Genomic DNA, 18470 nt, shown 5'->3' on the forward strand with positions numbered 1-18470 from the left:
TCTAAGTTCATAGTACTCCTTATGATTCACAGTACATTAAGAAACTGTAGATAACAAGTATTTCTAACGTCCCAATGGATTTCACATTTTTTCTGCTGATCTGTCAGAAAAGAAATGTTTTGTGTCGTCGAAACAGTACCCTCAACGTTTTAACTATTATAGAGTAGGTTAAAATGTAGTCACTGATCAAAACATAGGTAAAATGTCTCGTAGGTGAAAGTGAAGTGGACAAGCTGAAGTAAATGACCCAGGACCTCCTAAATGCGATGCAAAAGCGCTCACAACTAAACCACAACATTCGGCTTCATAATTCTAATTATTTCTTTTGTGAAGTAAATATCCTTTTACTAATAAATAAACAACCCCCGCCCCCCAAATTCCATACTTCATTCTGAGGGAACGTAGACTAAGCTCAGTATGGCAATGTTGACAATATTAAATATTGATACAACTGAATAGCACACCCCACTTGGGAATCATTTATCAATACGTCTTCCAATTAAATTGAAATTGTGTATTATTTATACAAAATCCTGCATTCAAACAAAGTTTTGTTTGAATACTTGATTTTATATATCAGTACAATGCACGGTATGCAAGGTTTCAAGATGTACATTATTTGTTTCAAACTTTACTAACTTTGACCCTTCGGGAAATCGATGAGTCAGTTTACCAATTGGAGAACAATTTTGTACCTTAAAGCAATGTTTAGCAACAAATTTTCATCTGCGTTACACCCTAATTTGTCAGAAACACATGACGGCAAACCATGAAATGTCGCTTCACGTAAAAAGGGGATACGAAACGATGCATGGTTATAAATAAATATCTGCACAGAAAAGCTTGTGTATAAGAATGCAGACATATATAAACAAAACATTACAACTGTTTTATAAAACTACCGATAATTAACTAGTGTGTGTGTATTACGAAATATAAGATATTGCCCTTTTCTAACTATAACGTGGGATACTATTTCTTTTACGAATTCGCGGTACACCTGAAACCTTATGGTGGAATATCGGTTGCAAAACTCTACTCAAAGAATGCCTTCATAACTGACATCACCTCATACGGCAACTGCAGTATTCGCAGAAATGTTGGTTAACCCCATACATCTGACGCGGCTCTCACCCGAAAGCCGAAATTATGTTCTACCTCAAAGACCATCGAGAATATATTGGTTACAGTTAATTGCTATATCACATGGATATTGTCTGTGCAGTGTTAGTCTGACTTGTGCTAAGGTGCACATTTTCTGATCATCTGTGATTCAGTGATCACGTGCGCAAAGTAAAGTTGAAATTAAGAACGTTTGTTTGAATCTGATCCTAATCAATGTATCATTTGATAATTATACGTTATTACAAACCTGGAGATGAGTTATTTTGTCGTGAAATTGTTAAGGATGGAACAATGTCAACTGTTAATGCAGCCTTTATTGCTGGCCTAACCCGAGAAATTACTTTCCAGACAATGATTCTCACATCAGCTATATTGTTCATTTTTTTAGGTGTACCATTCAGTGTCTGTTTTTGTTCAATTCCAGCTGTTATAATACTCATGTATGTATTTATATGGCTTGGGCATACATTCAAAGCGTTGGAAATGACACAAGACGTATCAAACATACCACGTGTGTATATGTCCTCCGAATATACAGGATTTTGGGTTGCTGAAGCCCATGAACCCTATTTCATGACGAGAGATCCAAATCAGATCAAATACAAAATAATGACAGAACGAGAGATCATTGACAACAATATTGAGCTGGCAGATCACCATGTAAAGAAAATTGTGGGCACAATAGCCATCACTAGAAGCAGGCATTGCGATGGTACAGCGTGGCTGAGGAGAATGGCAGTAAATCCGAAGTACCAGCGGAAGGGTATTGCATCTGTGCTTGTGGATGAGGCATTGAGATTCTGCAAGGATAAGGGGTACTCAGCTGTAGAGCTCGTGACATCTGAATGTCATGATGCAGCTCGTGAGCTTTATCTGAAAAAGGGTTTTGACCTAAAGCAAATGTACCACAAGCCAATAGTTGGCACTGTGGTAACAGTACAGATGTATGATTTGGTGTTCCACATTAAGCCCAATGATAAGCCACTAGAGTTTTAAATGTCTTCCATGATTTGCTCAGAACAAAGACTATGTGGTCAAAAATGTGATTCAGTGGAATTTTCGTCAGTTTGTATCACAGATCCTCTGCCACTTGGAAAGTAATGCTAGATGAGGAATAATCCAGCAATTTGTGGTTTCCCCTAATGTGCTTGAAATTACAGGATTATTTTTGAATTCTGAACTTAAAGATTAACACAGATTTAGGTAAACAGTTTTGACTGAAATTGAAACTACTTTGAAGAACCTGACACCTTGTTCAGGTAAACATATAAGAAATTGGTTTGTAGGAGATGAAATTAAAAAAGAACCTAATTTAAATTGAATCTTGTCATATGTAAGAATGAGATGGCTTTGCTTAGGTGTGGGTAACCAGGAAACTGTAAAAGTAATTAAACCATTTTTGTCCCTCAGAGAAGCAAATTGACAAATCTACCAAACTCTGAACACTGTTTTTACTTTATTGCATTGTGCATAAAGTATAAGTTATGACTGGCATTATTCTGTTGTCTTTTGCACTAGAACAATGATACAGTACAATTATGACCATTTCACATGGGCGACACACTATTGAAGAAGTCCTATTATGTTATTCTAATAGTGTTTGCCCATTGCTGGACTTTTCTGCTCATTCCTGTGTTCTGATTTTAGTACTACGTAATAAATAATGTCCAGTGAACCCATCTATCCTCTTCATATATCACGTGAGCAGTCATTACTTTTGACTCAGCATTTCACTTTGCTGACAATGGTGAAATCAAGGGAACTGGTCTTTAATCTGGAATCTCCTTGTGTGCACAGCACTATTCAGTTCTCAATTTTACAATGGTGTTACTTGCCAGTTCCACCAGAATAATGAACCACTGATTATGCAGTTTTGCCACTGTTTATAACAGAATCTCCTTTAGTAATAGTATTTGCATTGCTTTTGGAGCTGGGATAACTCTGTGAGTTTTGTTACTGACTACATTTTGCATGACCAAGGTTTGATCCCCAACACAAGCAGAGGATTTTTCCTCTAGCCTCTGTGTCGACTGGCTTTGGGTCCCACCCAGCCTTCTGTCCAGTGGGTACCGGGTTCCTTTCCTGGAGATAAAGTGCAGCCAAGGGCATGACACTGACCACTCACCCCATCTTTGTGCCAAGGTTAAGCATGATTAGGAGCTGTAACCCCCCCCCCCCCCCCCCAAGTGCCTACATGGTATATAGCAGGACAGCTTTATTTGCAATACTTTGGAGGAATATATTTAGTTGACTCTTTAAAGCCCAGTGGCAACAGTGCCACTTGGTTTAATAATTAGAAAGTCTGCATTTACCCCCACTGAGTATATTCATGTTTTTTATATTATTGTCTGAGTAAACAGCTGTTATTTCCCAAAACAGCATCAACTAACTGATCTTTGTAACGAAGCTGTTTTTTGAGGTACAGACTGAATTATTAAATATTATTTAGAATAGCTTCAGCTTCAGAGGGTTAGTATCCATTACCAATTGTTCTTAACTGGAAGGACATTGCACTGTAAAGCCAGGAGTTAAGACAAAAGAACATTCCTCTTTCTGTTGGGAGAAAGAGCATAGTGTCTTTGGTCTGAGATTGTTACAATAAACAAATACTGAGATAGTCAGAAATGATATCATGTTCACAAAATGCATAAAGCATACAGAATTATTTGTCTACTCACAACGCAGTTTTCACATGAGTAATGTTACTTCTTCACTCTTGGCTTTTAATATGTAGTCCCTCACATGATATTACATGTGATTAATGGTGGCAATAATGCATTCCATCCAGTATTTGTTACAAGAATATGATTGTTGGGTTTCAAGTTAGCTTCTGTTTTATTTATTAACGGTGCATTACTGTTGAAATTCAAATATTTTTTAACATACACGTATTGATAACTATTAAAAGTAAGTTTCTAGGTTATATTTATAGGAATAATGAATATTCTCTTGTTGCAAACTGTTGGTATCACATTAATTAAATTCTAATTCCTTGTATATACAGTACCAAAAAAAGCTATGAACCCATGTAAATGTGGCCACATAGTGTTCTCTTTCTCAAATCTTTTTGAGATCAAAATAAGTATGTGTAATATATATGTTGAGATGGCATTGCCAGTTGTGATTCATGTGTAGAATGTCAAATGGCTGAAGAGTTTGAATAATTTGTTTCTAATGATATTCATGTTGTTATGATTGACCCATGGTATGATTCAATGCACAAAGATTTTGTAAAAATCTTTGAGGACTTACCTTGATTTGAGAATGGTCTAGTGGTTGGCAACATTATATATTTTTTTTTGTGATTAAAGAAAAAAGCACCAAGTCTTGTGTCATGAATCCACATGCTGGATCGAAAAGCTTTTCTTGTAGTTCTACATTTTGTATGCATTTTATATGCTAAGTAAAGTCCATCAAAGTGAAAACACATGGTGTGCTAGCTACTTTTTTTTCTTTAATCTTGTCATTCCTGTGAAATGGGAGTCAACAAAATTCAGATGAGGATAATCTTCAACTTTCACTGTAGTAAACTGAGTCAAATTGGAATTTAAAAGTTAGAAGTATCAGTACATTCACAACTGGGTTTCCAGATTCTGGCCTTACTTTAAATGATTTGGGTTCAGAGTAGTGGGCAGTAAGCTCCTCTGAAATGGCAGTATCTGTAAAACTACATATCACAATATTGTTTAGTAAATTCTACTCAGGCTACCAGCTGTGTAAGGTGGCTTAATAAAGAAAACGCCATTTTGAGAACCGTCATCGTCCTCAGAACCATGAGGACAAGGAAGAAGATGGTTCTTGAAACATTATTTTCTATATTAAGCCAACTTACACAGCTGGTAGCCAAAGAATAATATTATCCTTAGCAGCTATGAAAGCTTCAGATCATACACCATATTCAGTTTTTTCCACCCTCCCCTTTCAGACACACATCTTGCTACTGTTGAAAAGTGACTACCCTCATTTTAGCTTTTAAGCTTCTTCAACCAAGTAATTCAAAAGACCATGGTTTTAACAAATATTTCCACACATCTGATGTTCTTGTCTAGAACAAAGATGTGTGACAACAGTCACACTGGTACGAGTCTTGCCTTGTGTGACTTGTTCTTTCAGGGGACCAGATGCAGCCGACATAACAACTGATGATTACCATATTCAATTATTCACCTTGTATTTAATTTCTTAATACAACTACATAGTTACACAAAATACTGTGAATTTATTTACATTGAAAACTTGATATTATAAATGATGGAGTCACTTTGAGCCAGTGTCACGGCTCAAACTGTTACAGTAAAAGTCCTTGTGTATATGGTAGCATCTCATTTGAAAGATGCATAAAAAGCTAACTGTCCTTGACAATTGTACAGTTTCCTCAAAGTCATTGGCTACATTATATTTGAATGACGAAACAAGTGTGGAAAGTGGAGCATGTTCCAAATGTAACTGTGATTTTGCACATCACATTTGCCTTGACAGCTTCTCATAGTGCACAGTCTTCAACTGAATCATTGACTTCAAAAATAATTCAGGAAGCAAAAACGTTTTCAGAAGACAAAAGAAGAATTATTTTTAATTGCTTCTTGTTGTGTTCTGATTATACTAATATAAAATAACCATTTTACAAAGTACTGGGAGTGCTAGTCATGTTTCATCTATCATAAGAAACTTTCTCAGAATGTAACTTACATTGTTTCTGTACTCACAGATTTACTGAATATGCTATTATTGTTACTTAATATTTACTAATTATGCCACTGTTCTTTGAGAAAAATTAATTTTATATTTTAGTAATATATAACTTCATTATACACATAATTTACATTAGAATAATATATTAATATAGCAACTCTTTACACAGTGCAGAACATTAAGCACGTAAGAAAGTAAGAAGGATGTGTACATAATATAAGAGATTCAACTTTAAAATAGGCATAAGAATTTATGTAATAAGTATAAATAAAAAAAATGGAGAAGGGACAATTGGAACCATCTATAATTTATTTTCTACCTCTGCTTCAGGCCAATTACTTGAGTCAACCATTGAAGAATCCCTGTAAAATGTTAAGAAATCAATAGAAATACCTTCTTTTTAGCTTCTTTATGTATTCCCATTTTTTAAAGTTAAGAACATCTCCCTGGAGATATAATTTGTACATTTGAAGAGGCAGGTTGACCTCTTGAGACAGTTCTGCTAGGCTTACACTGATCAAGAAATGCATTTTTACAAATGCTTGTTTTCATATAAAACTTTAGAACAAAATATCCAAAAGTGGTTGTCTTGCTTGCCAGGTCTGCCAGTTTAGCATAAGTCAGTGTTGGTGTTCTGGGTTGTAATGCCATTAGGACTTGGACCCCAAATTTCATACAGCATGAGCTTAACATCATTTCTATTCTCAGTCAAGAATCCCTGGATTTAAAAAAACAACGCAGACTACAAAAAATACTGGCTCATCATGATTTCTGCAAAACTTCATAAAATGGATTTCCACCAATAACTCGATTTCATGAAAAAGTTACTGCCCGGCTGACCTACTTAGAATTCTTGCCAATGAATATTATAGTATAATAGCATTATAGAAATAAAATGACTTGGATGCTGTATACTGTGTACTTTGGGCATGGTCTTCGAAGAATCCAGTCACACTGGTTCGATCATAGACGAAACTTCTTCCAGATGTAGATTAAGATGATCTGCAAGGTTTTCCTGACAATAAAACTATCAAGTCTGAAATTCTTGACGTGCATTTTGTACCATGTACCAATCTCTTGAGATCCAGCTCTGTTAGTAGTTTCTATGGACTTAATGAACAGGGTTCAGTCCCCAGATGAGACAAGGAATTTTTCTTCTAGCCTCTGCATCCAGACCGGTTCTGACGCCCACTCAGCCTCTTATCCAATGAGTACTGGGGATCCTTTTCCAGGGGTAAAAATGTGGCTGGGGCATGACGCTGACCACTCATCCCCATGCAGTGCCAAGGTCAAGAATAAGTAGCTCTCTTCCCCTGAGTGCCACCATGGTACGTAGCATGACAGCTTTACTTTACCAGTATCTGTTGAGATGGGCCTTTTTCTTGAGAAATGCGTTTGATTTCAGCACCGTATAAAGTACAGGTTACAGTGAACCTATTGTAATGAAAATTAAATCTATCAGGCATTTTGTATATGAGACCCACTGATATATGTGTAGCAGTTTCAGAGACGAAAGCGTAAACAGCCCTTCTCATGCAGAAATAAAGCAAACATAATCACAGGTCAATGAGCCAATTTACAGAATTTAGCCATTGGTAAAATACATTTACTGCACTTCCTATCTCTTCTACTACAAATGGACATGATATGAGGGAGTCCTTACTTCACCTCAATGTGGTTATAAAGGTAGAGACAAAGTGGCGACAAAATATCACAACCAAGGAACAACAGCTTGAACACAAATGCTCTGTGGTACAGATACTTTACAACAACAGGATGACCAGAAGACAAGTCACAGTCACCCCATGGGGTTGTTAGCCCTGCGCAGAGCTAGGTAACCAGCTGCGATATCCATTGGCAAACTTCGGATTGTGGAGAATTCCTCAGCCAGTGCATAGTACAGTTTTGTCTGTGGGTCTGTGTACTTTGCCTGTAACAAATCATAAGACAACTTGTTCAGAAAATACTTCTCAGTCACAAACAGGAAATGGAACAGATTACTTTCAGTGTTTAATCCTGGGATCAAATACGGCTGTGTTGTAATGTGGATCACTAAATATCACCAGGATGGATGGATGGGCAAGCGATTTGCATACATTGTGTAAACAAAGTAAGGAAATGGCAAAACAAGCAGTCGGACGAGTTTCATGCCTAATGGCTGGAAATAAAAGTTCTGGGAAGAACACATGATTTCCTCTACATACTTCCATGTGTAGTAAAAATAGCATGAATTATAAAACTACACTTAAAATAACCTGTTCTTCATCTGGGTTTTTCTTAAAACAAACTGTAATGAAGGTCAAAGAGACTGAGCAAATCCTTTTCCACACATCACAGGTTAAAGTGGGGGCTCCTGGTACGTACCAACAGTCCGGAAATGTCCGAATACTTCTTGGAAGGTTTAAAAGATGGTGGAGCGTCAATGGTGCTATCTGAAAAAGATGAGTACGGTTACGGTAGTTAAATTATCCTTAGTAATGTTAACCAGTCACTATTGTAAGTGAAATATTATATAATCTGTTCACCTGTCACTGTTCAATATTTTCATGTGAATGGACTAACAGTACCTGCAAGTTAGGTTAGGTTAGGTTAGGTTTGGATGGGAAAGGTTAGTATAAATTAGGTTGGGTTAATTGTTTGGTTCAGATGAATAAGCTTGTGTCAGGGTAGGGTAGGTTAGGTTAGGTTAGACATGGAAAGGTTGAGTTTTTTGGGTTAGGTTGAACTCTGTTACTTTAGGTTAGGTTAGGTTAGGTTGGGTTAGGTTAGGATGGGTTAGGTTAGGTTGGGTTAGGTTAGGATGGGTCATATGAGGTTGAATTAGGTTAGTTTCAGTTGTTTAGAGGGGTTTGGTGACATTAGCTCATGTTAAGGAAGGTTAGGTTGGCCTGGTAGGGTAGGTTAGGTTAAGGAAGAGTAGATAAGGTTATAATGAAATTGATTTTGAAAGGTCTTCACTGAGCCGCATCAAACATGAGGAAAAGAGTGGATACATGCATCATTGAATGCAGTGGACACTTTTTACACTAAATACATTATTTTTTGTTTACCGATTTCACTATAATTAATTTTTTTTGACAAATAAAACATGGAATGGGATGTGCAACTTTTTTTCATCTGCCTGTATTATTTAAATTAATTCACTTTATGTTTGTTTTAGATGTATAAGACACAAATGTTGATTGCACTAAGGAGGCTTAGATGGATTTAAAGTATTCTGACAATACTTCTTTACGCGTCAGTTAACTTACAGTGCACAAAATCCTCTCCCCATTGCAATGCCCTCTCTTGAGTGACAATCTGCTTCAAAGACCGCCACGCCCTTTTCTTGTTGCTTGTTTTGCTGCTATGCTGAAACATGAAGACAAGGTCAGCTGTAAGTCAGGAAGAGCTCTTTTGACACAACCCAATCATTGCGATAACTATGGCAAATGCATACAATAACAAATGAGGGCATTCAAATCAAGGAAAATGATCACAACACAGTATAAATGCAATTTAGTTTATGTAAGACTTGAAGCTTTGAGTGGCAGAATGCAATTAAGTCTTCTCAGGTGATCAGCCAAGTGAGAATGGAGTTGTGATCCAACATTTCGGACAATGTCTTAGCCTGCAACATGATCGTCTGAGAATACTTCACTACAGCTCAGTTTAGAAACACACGGAGTGTGATGGACTATGTTATTATGCTGTAACTCATGGGACACACCTCAAAGTAAAATTTACACCTCATCATCTCAGACTGTAATGAAATTTGGTATACACATTGGCCCCACAGCCAAGCAGCTGCCTATCCTTTTTATTTGTCAAATGGTTTTTTAAATAGAGTGTTAAAGGATAACCAACACCAGAGTAAAGAAAGGTATGTGAGTGAAGTTTTTATTTAACAACTCCTTTGATAATGTACTTAGAGAAATATTCTAGAACTCACTGTAAAGCTGATAAAATTTTATTTCTAATAATATATATCTCACAACTACTTCTCCAAATTTTAGGTAATATTTTGTCTCTTGTACGAATACTGACTGATGGTGAGTCACAAAAGCTAAAAAATATGTGTAATGTCTTTACAAAATTCATTTCATTTTCATAAGCAAAATTCTGCGGCCATTTCTCACCCTAGTCTCCTGATTTACTGCTAGATGGCTCTGGCAGTCAAATCAGGATTGAGTAGAAATCACGCAGTTAGTGGGCTGGTCACTCACTACTCACAAATGCATGCTTCAAAAGACCAAGAATCCTCCTAAGTGGGGAGGTGATGGCCCAAAAACGGGCTGAAACGCTATAGATGATGATGAAGAATTGCTTAGTAGATCTCATCCCTCTCAGACACATGTATTTTCCTTACAAATTCATATCATACTTGTACTTTTGCTGAGACACTTAAAATACATATATAATATAGGTAGAAGTATAACATATAGAAAAGTAAGAAAGGGACATAATAATCAAGGACAATGACAAGAGCCTTGCATGAAGGATAAAAATAATAAAGACTTCTAAACCAAGGGTGCAGTTTTCAACACAGTACAGTCTGTGCAAACTATACTGAATTCTAATGTACCTGAAAGTCTGGATCTTTGAAAATAGGTTTCTTCTCCTCTTTCACTTCTTCCATGGTTACATCGGCTGCTGCAACTGAAACAGGGCTTGGTACCCCAGAGCCACCCACACTGCTTGGTGCACTGTCTCCATCTCCAAGTGGCTACAAAAAAAATCATAGTTTGTATAGAAAACAGACTGAAAAACATTCTTTGTAAACAGTTCCCTTACAGACAAATGATTTTATCTTACAACAATTTACAAACACCCAAAACTTCCCTGGAAATCATTTAGTTCACATGGTAACATAGCAGATTTTACTTCTGAAGATTTAAAACAGCTGCACCTACCACCACATTCCCCCAGAACTGCAAATAATTATGAGAGAAGGATGATGTTCTGTAAATCCAATAGTTTGAAATGAGGTCACTGGCATTAAGTAACCTAGTGGTTCCACATCGCCAGAACAAACGTCTAGTCTTTATTACAAAAAAGGTCAATCCAATATGCATTACACTAACACTGAACTACTACTAATTTCCACATCAACCACTTCCTATTCAAGTTTTGTTACCTATCATAACCTAGCACCAATGGTTTTTCGAATGACTGCTGCAAATAGAAAAAAAATAATTGGGTGAATTATAATTTAATTCTGGCTCCCAGTTTTGGTGTAAGTTAAGCATGAACATAACCTAATTAAAACATATTTAATACTCACAGTGTTGGGGCGTTTCCTTTTCACCATTTTGTTATCCTATTATATACTATTCAGTAACTGATATGTTTCGTTTATTATGAATTCAGACCTCTAAATTCTATGTCCAGACCAAAGTAGCAACTCTTTTCATTTAAATAAATCTTATTTTACAGTACAATTCTACGTACACCGATATAGCCACAAAGTAATTAAAACTATGAAATAAATCGATTGTTCCACTGCGTTTCATATAGCAACAGATGTCCTGCCATCTATTTACACACAATAAATACATAACCGTGGCTTGGAGGTGGCAGGCGGAGTTCAGTCGGTAAAAACGTTAACTATTATTCAACCTTTCAGAAATTTATCTGCAGCACCCAACTTTAATAAACTGTACTGGACAACTACAGAGTTACATATTTTGGTACTTCAGTTTTGTGTAAATAGACGATAAAATGAACTTTCGGAACAAAAGTAAAACTTACAGTTGTACAAAGAATTTAAAAAAAATCAATCTATAACAGCAATTCGCTGGCCTTGTACTCCTGGGGTCTCGGGTTCGATTCCCGGCGGTGCCCGAATTTATAACTTGTGTTGGGCAAGGCCGTGGTCTAGGCAACACGGAGTTTTCCTCCGTGGCATCCCAACAATTACTCCATTCACACACAGAAGAAGGCAATGGCAAACCACTTCTGGATCATCTGCCAAGAACGTATATGAACAGGTCCCAGTCCGAGAAAAGGATGGAAGGATCCTGTTCATATGGACCTGTCGTCAGACAGAACACTAAATAAATAATAAAAATAATAATAATAACAGCAATTCGTGGGTTAAAAATTCTGTCACGTTTACATAATGAACGGTAATATTTTCGACGGAGGAATTGGTCGCTCTCGAAGTTAATATTGTCGATCGCTGATCACGTTGCTAATTTTCCTAAGCGTCTTTCCAAGCTGTGCACTCAGAAAATATGCGTTCATTCAGCAAGTGATCGAACTGGATAATTAATTAAAATATAAAACATAAAATAATAATTAAGTACGCTGTTGTTATGTTGTAGGCAATTAACTAACGTCCACACAAGAGAAGCAGATTAGGTAAATACCTAATAGTCTCCTTAAGGGGGTTATTTTTTAAAAAATTCCGGAAGACAAGTTTGATCCTTCAGCCATTGGAAAAGGTCGTACGAGAAAGTTTCGGTCACCAGTAACTGTAGTTTTGCATTGAAGAAAGGAAATCATGTTTGGTCGACCGTAGAGTTAATTTATAAACTTAAGCGACAGGAAAATAATGTCTACGATTTTAAACTTTCTGATAAATCCTTCACACCGATTTTTATTAAAATCTGTCGACTTGTTAAAAAAAAAATTACAAACAGAGCAGAATTAAGTTCTTGGACTTATAAAATGGCAATGACAGTTCAGTGCATACTTTTTTTCGAAAGTGTTAGCCAAATCCTAAGGCGGAAATTTGAACCTCCAATTAAACATCCAACAAACTTATTCACGGATTATTATCAGAAAGCTTGGAAACTAGTAAAATTTCGGTTGGCGCAGAAGATTAACTGGACAACGAGTGTACTCGTACTTGACCGTGAAAGGGTTGGGTATTCGGCTTTAAGGAACAACAAATAAAACAATTCAAAGGTTCAGTAAGTATAAAAAACAGCGCCAGATTAAGTCAGTCACAGTACCAAATAAATCTGTAGCTTAGTATTTAGCTGGAGGCATTTAACTTGTAGATCTGACACCAGAGTCGCCACTGTGCTGTGTTACGTGTCAGTCGAAGATCACATCAGCGTGAAAAAGAAATATTCTGACAACTGACAAGATAAATGACAAGGTTCGACGAACCCTCGAACAGCCGTGGGGGACAGTCGACCCCGATGACGTATTTCCGGCGTTGAGTCTCACGAAATGGGCTAATGCACCTCTGAGGACACGGGACATGTTATGCTGTTTCCACAGAGTGGGTGAGTTATTTGTAAAAAAAAAAATATTAGGAGGCCCAACGCAGGATAGACTAACCTGGGCTCTGTTAAAACCTACAAATAACTAAATTTTATGTTTGTCATATCAAGGAATTACATGATTTGTTTTACGTAAGTGTGAAACTTGGTTTCTTAAGAAGGAACACAGATTGAGGAGAAAATGGAGATGAGAGGAATATTTTAGCATAATGAAAATAATAAATTTTATAGGCTTCCCGGGACCAGTGGGGAACTTTCCATTCAACTAGTTAGAAAACAAACATATAGAGGGACAATTATATTTTTACGCATTCGCCAGGATTTCAGTTTTGCCAGATGAAGTACTGGTTACCATGGGGAAATAAAACAACAGTAGTCTAAATGCCTTAATTTTTGCTACATTACGCTGAGAAAATTCAGGAAATGACGTCATCACGACATCTAAAAGGATCATGGGTAATGGCGTCATGGCGGAGGAATACCGTTCCACCTAACAAATTTGATCATCCGTCACTCTGGTATTACAGATTTTATAAAATAACATAAGTATGTTTTATTTTTATTTTTATTTCTATTTTATTGATACTTTCTAACTATAATTTATATATTTTGCATTTTATTCTCTAAATTCTTTTATAAATTCTTTCAAATTCTTTAGTGTTTCTTTCAATCTTTTACTTACAGACCGATATGTACATCTAATAAAATTTAAGAAAAACAACACCTTCGCCCCAAAAATGGAAAAACAAACGTAATGAAACATCACCAAAATACTACAGAAATCATAATTGAGTTTTAAGTTCTTAGATAGATATATTTTACACCTGATGATGGTTTTATAAAAACCGAAACATGTTGTGTAAATGTTCCGAAATGTAAATCGATCAATCGATATGGAACATCAATGATATTTTATTATCTTAATTATAAGAAATTTTAAATATTGTGATAAGACGGATTAAAATAAATAATTGTTATAATATTCACAATATGACGCAATTACACTATCTTAAAAATAAGAAAGTATGACTTCGGATCAGCTTGCAAAGGCATAACCTCTATACCAGATCTTATGAAAATCCATTCGTCCTTTATCGAGATGGAGAGACGCTCCACAGGAGTGCTGTGAACGTGCTTAAGATATCACATCGGCGTCATTTTTCATGAGTGATACAAAAATCAGTGTCTGTGTTATGCTATGGCACAAATCATCAAATCCTTCGAAATTCAATGGCCCATAACTATGATATTAATTTTAAGAAATCGATACAGACAATGAGATGTGCGAAGTAAGACGAGGGACGAAAAAGCAAGGAAGGGATAGAAAAGGAATACGGGAAAGGAAATAAAGTGCAAAACGAATGAATTAAAGGACGAAAGAGGAGAATATATGAAGATACAAGAGAAACCATTCTTGGTTAAATTTTATTGGGCTCTTTACATCAGAATTACTAGAATGACGAAATGAAGGAGCATGTAATGGGCAGGATATACAGGGTGTCTACAATGAAACGACCGAATTTTATCGTATTCTCAGGAAGTAAGGAATAGAGATATGGCCTATTTATTGATAAATATCAGTCACACAACACATCAAGTTTAATTAAAAAATCAATACACTTGTACGTGAGCGCCGTTTGTGACACGTAGGATATGTAGTCTGTAATCGAGTTCTGCCCAGGACCGCTGCAACATGCTTCCAAAATCCGGGCCCGGAGGTCTCGCACTTTAATGGCGTAATGTCAGGAGGCCAATCCGTTGGTGTATCTCGTCCTATCCAACGGCCTGGAAATATTACATTCAGAGCTCGCTGCATAGAGACGCAACCTCTTTTGGAAAACCTTATGCACAGTTGCTCGTGGCATCTGCAGTTCCCGTGAAGCCCGACGAATTGACTTCCTTGGACTTCGGATGAACGCTTGAAGGACTTTCTCTACCTTCTCATCGGAGACACGTTGCTGGCCTCCTCCGCGCCCTTTCAAGACGCTCCCATTCTCCAGAAACTTGTTGTGCCATGCTTTAATCCTCTTAGCGTCTGATGCTGCTTTCTGATAAACACGACGAAACTCCCTTTGCACCCTCACAATGGACTTAAACTCAGAAAACCACACAACAACTCGCGCCTTCTCCTGAGCTGACGCCATCTTTGCGTGAAATGACAACAGCGCCCCAACGGTGGCCCGTGAGGTAGCCTAAAAATTTAGGCGGGAATTTGAACTCCTGTAATACGCAGGAGACCTTTAAGACTTGAAGGAAAAAAAAACATTTGCCTATTTTTAAAAACTCTCCAAAATCAGGGCGTTTCATTGTAGATGTAAGTAAAATCTGAAGAGATCACTTGGAGACTCCGATGAATATAAAATCTGTAAAATAGATTAAACTGGTCCAGTACTGGGTCCAGTTGGTGAGCTTTCTTGAACAAGATAGGCTATTGACAGTAAATAAAATACCCTGATCAACTGAGAATCATTTAAGGAGGTGAGTATTTGTTGTGTTAAAGACTACAAAGTTTATTTCAAATATTTTACTAAGAAAATATAATTTTTTTTGTCAGGTTTTCAGCCTGAAATCTCGTATGTGTCCCATGAGTGCCAAATGCTTCGTCTATCTAATCGTCTTAGGTCAAATCATTCCATTTGCTAAACCGCACACAGTGCATAGTTATCTGCATTCACCTTTTATACGTCCTCCTTAAAGAGATTACATATTCTCATCAGCAACTCTCCCAAATACTTTTAACTCAAAGTGATTTTTGGAGTCACAGCGTGTGGGCGGACCGGTGCAATGCGTCCTTATAAAAATTCCGTAGCAATGGCATGAGCTGACCACCCTTCTTGTCCCCCAGTACCTTGGAATGCATGGAGACATTGCCCACACCGCCCATAATCCTCAGCTAGGCGGAGTCGTACATCTGATGCACTTGGGGTCGTTGAACCGTCTGGGTACACGAAGACCTTTTACGATTATACAGTGCAGCCGAAAAGTCTTCTGAAATCAACGGTACTTGGTAATCCAGTTAACTCCCTAAACTAAATTCATGACAACTAACTACGTTAAGATATTTTCCACGGATTTTCTAGCTCCTAATATTTTTATTATTATATATTCATTTTAAATGTCGGCCACCGCACGTTTGTGTTAACCAGAAAATTACGACCGGTGGTGCATGATAGAGGCGTCACTGAAACTCGGGCGTATCCCGTTCAAGCCTTTGCTCACAAACAATTGTAGAGATCTTTCATTTGTTGGCGTGGCCTACCTGGAACCTCATTCGGGGTCTCTGGTTTCAGTGACGACTTTGATTTTTCTTCACGGTCCTCAGAAGTATTGCATTCATTGCTGATAACTTTGATTTATATTCAAAACTCGAGTTTTCAGGCATGTTATTCGAGTGCTATTCTTGCGTGCTTTGTTTATCATTTGTTTTCAACAGCGCGAATGTTGGTTGGTAACTTCTATATCGAGATATCGCATCGATTTCTTCAGTTGTTTTAAAGTAACAGATGTTGATTTGTTAGGTTGCAGGCACTTGTCCGTTTTTTTTTCCACCAAGATATTACACTCTCATGACGTGGTTCAAAGAAAAATCGACCTTATGTGCTACGTATGTTGTGTGGTACAACGATTTATCATACAACCATGGAATTCGTTAGGACAGCCACGTTCACAGAATCACATGCTTTATCGGCACTAATATGGCGGCCTTGTTAATTTATGAAGTGAAAGTAATATTAACGTCAGTCAATACGTGTATAATTCTGACATTTGGTGTGGTAACTTACATAGAAAAAAGTTTGTGGAAAAAAACTTTTAATTTAGAACGGTAAACAATAATATGGTAGCCGTCCGAAACAGAAATTTGCTTCGGATTGTATGAAATTAACTAATTACCGTAAAAGTGTCTATGATAAGCGATTATAATTTGAGGCTATTATGATTCAATGAAACCTTGATGGACTGATTGTTGCTCTACTTAGAGACGCTTTTTCAACTTTCTATGTTGTGAACTGGCGAACTTTGGAGGTTATGTTCACACAAGTTTTCTGGGTCGGGTCTCCCCGATCTAGTACTTCAACTGAGTATACACGGAAGTAGATCAATAAACACGGCAGCTTCTTGTAACATTAAATCACCAATTCATAATTTGAGTGTGTCATTATTTAATTCTGATATTGTTTTGTTTCTATGTCACATCGTAATTCTCAGTCAGTGTGTCGCGTTCCTAAGTAAACAGCGACATTTAACAAAGGTCCACTAGTGGGGTACAGTGGTGCTTTGTTGTCCCTGTTCTATCACATAATCAGCTTGGTATACACTTCTTCACAGTGCAAAAAAATTCAGTAGCAGTATTTTGTTTCATTTTGTCACTCGTTAGTGAAACAACCCTACTGTTATAGGATTTGAGACTTTCGCGGCGAGTAAAATCAACAAAATCTTCTCGGCCAATCAGCCGCGTCGCCTGCGACTTCCGAGGTATCCAGTCACATCATAACCCTGGTAATGGGGACAAAGTTGGTTCCCGAAACGTCGGTTTACTCCGGTAAACCAGTTAACGCGACTGATTGCCAGAGAAGATTTTATTGAACTTAACGTATTTTACAAATAATTGTATAAACTAAAATCCTAAAAAGGTATAAAAAGGAAGAGGATGATTTATTTCGGGGTGTTGCATCGTGTAGTCTCGTCGTAATGATTGGAAATCATATTTCGATTTGACGAGATATGAAGTTAATTTGGTTTTCAGATTGAAGTTACGAAGTTGAAGGAAGCCAACGTTCTGCAGTAGAATTTACCTTCTCATCTTGCCGGAATTGAAAACAAGCTCTTTTCGTTCTGGAGGAAAGAGAGGAAATATATTTTTGGCTACATTTTTATCGCAAATTAAATAAATTAATCTTACAAGTACAGACTATTTCATTTTTTCTGCAGTGACTGCAGTTGGTACTGGATATTTAACGACTCGAACGACGTGACAGAGTTATGAGGAAGACGATGGCGTTTGGGCGTGTCCCCTGCATCACTAGGAAATGGGGGAGGCGGACCCCTGTCATAAAATCCAACGTGTGCTACTGGCAGCTGTCAGATTTGTAGACTATTAATCGTAATTCAAAACGTTAACCCGGTCGTGGGGAAAACCCAATATCGTATCACCACTTCGTGAACTAGGAAGGTTGCGACCCACTGAGGCAGAACGCATTTCCACCATGTGACAAAATACAATTACAGAAATTATAGTAGAAACATGATCAGTGTGAAAAGTCTGAGAAAAACCGCGAGTTACATTATATATTTGCCATAAATTTCGAGTTTGTCGGAGTCGGGCGGGCTGCATAATTACCGAATCATTGGGCTGTCTGACTCGTGGACTAAACATGACAACGTTAGTCGATTAATCTTAACTGTCCAGAAGTCACAGTGGGGTTTCTATACTTCGCGACT

General features: G+C 37.2%; 2 protein-coding genes across 4 annotated transcripts in view; one reads left to right on the forward strand and one right to left on the reverse strand.

The window, feature by feature from the left end:
- The first annotated feature begins 1221 nt into the window (after positions 1-1221).
- Positions 1222-6108, forward strand: LOC110830591 (N-acetyltransferase family 8 member 3). Its single transcript, XM_022065695.2, has one exon. The coding sequence runs from the start codon at positions 1339-1341 to the stop codon at positions 2119-2121; it is 783 nt and encodes a 260-aa protein (XP_021921387.1). The 5' UTR covers positions 1222-1338; the 3' UTR covers positions 2122-6108.
- The window catches only part of LOC110830592 (INO80 complex subunit C), a 78924-nt gene continuing 65733 nt past the window's right edge, over positions 5280-18470 (reverse strand). Inside the window, exons 1-5 of one of the 3 annotated variants that reach the window (XM_022065696.2) lie at positions 11081-11310; positions 10382-10522; positions 9069-9168; positions 8182-8249; positions 5280-7747 (exon numbers count right to left, since the gene is read on the reverse strand). In XM_022065696.2, the coding sequence (XP_021921388.1) occupies positions 7616-7747; positions 8182-8249; positions 9069-9168; positions 10382-10522; positions 11081-11107 (468 nt within the window). In that variant the 5' untranslated portion in view covers positions 11108-11310 and the 3' untranslated portion in view covers positions 5280-7615. Of the gene's footprint in view, positions 7748-8181; positions 8250-9068; positions 9169-10381; positions 10523-10709; positions 10887-11080; positions 11311-18470 lie in introns of those variants that run through there. The other 2 variants (XM_087346743.1, XM_087346744.1) reach the window with 2 other exon arrangements.

The sequence above is a fragment of the Zootermopsis nevadensis genome, unplaced genomic scaffold (genome assembly GCF_977971745.1).
Source record: "Zootermopsis nevadensis isolate Lab colony 2312 unplaced genomic scaffold, Znev_1.0 Znev_ptg000010l, whole genome shotgun sequence".
Lineage (NCBI taxonomy): Eukaryota > Metazoa > Arthropoda > Insecta > Blattodea > Termopsidae > Zootermopsis > Zootermopsis nevadensis.

Bases quoted from the DNA above. Each gene is read 5' to 3' on its own strand.
- LOC110830591 (XM_022065695.2), top strand. From the start codon at position 1,339: ATGTATCATTTGATAATTATACGTTATTACAAACCTGGAGATGAGTTA.